The sequence below is a fragment of the Lactuca serriola genome, chromosome 4, assembly GCF_051521515.1.
Source record: "Lactuca serriola cultivar US96UC23 chromosome 4, Lser_US96UC23_V15, whole genome shotgun sequence".
Lineage (NCBI taxonomy): Eukaryota > Viridiplantae > Streptophyta > Magnoliopsida > Asterales > Asteraceae > Lactuca > Lactuca serriola.
The window spans coordinates 264,063,861-264,067,038 of NC_136411.1; the positions used below are offsets into that span (position 1 = coordinate 264,063,861).

At 35.2% G+C, this 3,178-nt stretch overlaps 1 protein-coding gene across 1 annotated transcript; it reads left to right on the forward strand.

Moving 5' to 3' along the window:
• The first annotated feature begins 549 nt into the window (after positions 1 to 549).
• Positions 550 to 2,917, forward strand: LOC145100603 (mannan endo-1,4-beta-mannosidase 5-like). Its single transcript, XM_079037807.1, has 5 exons — positions 550 to 905; positions 1,000 to 1,194; positions 1,292 to 1,414; positions 1,509 to 1,711; positions 1,875 to 2,917. The coding sequence occupies exons 1-5, from the start codon at positions 609 to 611 to the stop codon at positions 2,335 to 2,337; spliced, it is 1,281 nt and encodes a 426-aa protein (XP_078893933.1). The 5' UTR covers positions 550 to 608; the 3' UTR covers positions 2,338 to 2,917.
• Positions 2,918 to 3,178: the final 261 nt, after the last annotated feature.

Genomic DNA, 3,178 nt, shown 5'->3' on the forward strand with positions numbered 1-3,178 from the left:
AGAAAACGACATGTGGCAAAATATATTTATTTATTACAATAGATAAAAGATAAAAGTACTTACTATCCAACAAGTTTTTTTTTTTTCTTTTATTATTAAAAAGATAAAAGCTAAAATATGTAAAAAGCTCACAAAAACCTCATGCATATATAACAAGAAGGGTACGTTTAACGTTTACTATATATAAGATAAACTTTAAAATTTGAATTAATCGTTAACAAGATGTTATAACAAGAAGGGTACGTTTTATTAAACTGGAACTAACGATAAATAGTTAAATACCTGCAGAGAATGGCTTTTACTTGCATGTTTTTAGTCTATTTTTATTAATATTATAATATAATAATAAAGACCGTTTCTTCTTAGAAGGGCTAGCTAGTCGACCATCTTTTCTAGCACCCAAAGACAAGTCTTAATTCGTGATCTCTTGTATTTCTTCGAATACTTTTCTATTTGGATATTTATCAAATTAACTTCGTATCCACAACCCATTATATATATAACCATGGTTTCCAATCATTTCATGCATTCAGACCTTCTACTAAACAATGAGTACCTACGTCAGATATGGCCATCACTCATGGAGTGCTCTTTTAATAGTTCTATGCATGGCTCTTCTTTGCTGTGTTTGTGAATGTAGGGTATACAGGGGTAAAGCAGGCGGCTTTGTTCAAACCAAAGGAACTAACTTTGTTTTAAACGGGTCCCCGTTTCTTTTCAATGGATTTAATGCGTATTGGATGATGAATGTTGCCACTGTTCCAAGACAGAGGATCAAAGTTACAAAAGTCCTACAAGATGCAGCGAATGTTGGTCTTTCAGTATGCCGAACATGGGCTTTCGCTGATGGTGGTGACAAAGCTCTTCAGATTTCACCAGGAGCATATGACGAACGTGTTTTTCAGGTATTACTCCAAACACATTTCTGAGTTTTCACCAATTTTCTATCATATAAAGGTTGTTCTTACAGAAAACTTCATTTTTTTTTTTGGTTTGCAGGGACTGGATTTCGTTGTATCAGAAGCAAGAAAATACGGTATTCGGTTGATATTAAGTTTTGTTAACAATTTCAAAGACTTCGGAGGGAGACTGCAATACATTGACTGGGCAAAAAAAGCAGGCGTTCCTATCAGCAGTGACGACGATTTTTACACCAACCCCATAGTCAAAGAGTATTATAAGAACCATGTCCAAGTAAGTTCAACAATCAACAAAATAAGTATTATGTTTTATATATATATCGACCTTGTGTTGTTATACCTATAACTTATATGTATAATGATTAATTCAGAGAATTATAACAAGGGTCAATACCATCACTGGGATCGCATATCGTGATGACACCACAATCATGGCATGGGAACTCATGAACGAGCCCCGCTGCCAGGCTGATTACTCTGGAAGAACAGTTAATGTAAATATTTTAAATATATGATTAAGCTTTAGATATCATTAATTATATGTTATATGGTTATAATTTATGAATCTAAACTCACAATTCGCTGCAGGTTTGGATTCAAGAAATGGCTTCGTTCGTGAAATCATTGGACAGACACCATCTTTTGGAGGTTGGCATGGAAGGGTTTTATGGTGACACAATGCCTGAACGAAAGCAGATAAACCCCGGTTACCAAGTTGGAACTGATTTCATCACCAACAATCTTGTTAGCGAAATTGATTTTGCCACGATACATGCATATCCTGATCAATGGTAATATATTCGATATGATTTTTCCATGATAAGTTATTCCATTATCTTGATTGAGGGTAAATTGAAAGGAAGCCATATATATGCAATTGAACGATGGTAAATTCACATTCTGTTTTACTTATTTAAGGCAAGTAAGTATATAATGATTGTTTTAATACTGCAGGTTGTCTGGACAAAATGAAGATTCACAAATGAAATTTATGCAAAGATGGATGTGGAGTCATTACGAGGATTCAAGAGTTGTCCTAAAGAAACCACTTGTTATAGCCGAATTTGGAAAGTCTAGTAATGATCCAGAATATAACATTAAGAAAAGAGACTCTTACATAGATGCTGTTTATAGAAACATTTACATGATGGCGAATACGGGAGGAACTGTTGGTGGTGGTTTAGTGTGGCAGCTCATGGCGGATGGGATGGGTTCCTTCAGCGATGGATATCAAATAATCTTGTCGAAAAGCCCATCCACAAGCAGCATCATTTCCGAACAATCTCATTCCATGAGAACTCTATCTCATTTGTTAAGAATTCGATCTCAAAATGTTCGTTTAGGCAAAGATCATAGACAATGGCAAAACCAAAATCTTAAGTCACTAGTATCCAATTTAGTGGAAGTAATAAAATAAACTGGTAAAAAAGTTTGGTTATAAAGTAGTCGTTTGTTACTGAATAGGTGGTAGTTATGGTCCGATTTTTTGGTATTTTATGTAGTTGAGTCTTTTATGATGCGAATCACAGAAGAAAATTGCCCAAAAATACCCTTCATCTTCATCCTCTGTTTTACCGTGTTCTTTGTTGGTTCTTGATAGGAAAAAGACACCCGCTGTTTAGTACTTACACCTGGTATCAGAGCCTGGTTTGAGGCTCTTGTATGCGAAAGTAGATGCCTTGAAATACAGGTATGGATGAATTCAAGAACCAAATACGAAAGGAATTTGAGATGAGTGATCTAGGCCCTCTTACTTGCTATGTAGGTATTGAAGTAGAGCAAATGCAAGATTGTATCGAAGATTGTATTGTGTTGAACTAGGCGGGTTCGGAAAAACCACTTGACAAAGCCCAAATAGTAGATTGCAATCCCATGAGAATCCTGATGGAGCCAGAGTTAAATATGTACGAAGCGAAGAACAGCACAAAAATGTCTTAAAGAAATCATTGATAAGATTCATATTCAATGGAATGACGAAACTTTTGGGAGTCAAATAAGTCGAACATGCAACCTTGGACCCGCGCAAAGCGACGGCTGTCGAATAGTTTTTTTTTTCCCGACAATTAGTTTCTGAACAATGATTAGTGTGAATTCAACAATTAGTTTGTTTTAGCAAAACATGTAATATAAAAATAAGACAATCTATTAACAAATATAACAAACTATACTGCAACGGAAGGTGAATAGTTTTCTTTTAGCAGCAATTGGAGAATAGCTATTCCATCGTTAGTCGACCCATTCCAATCTCGCCCCATTTG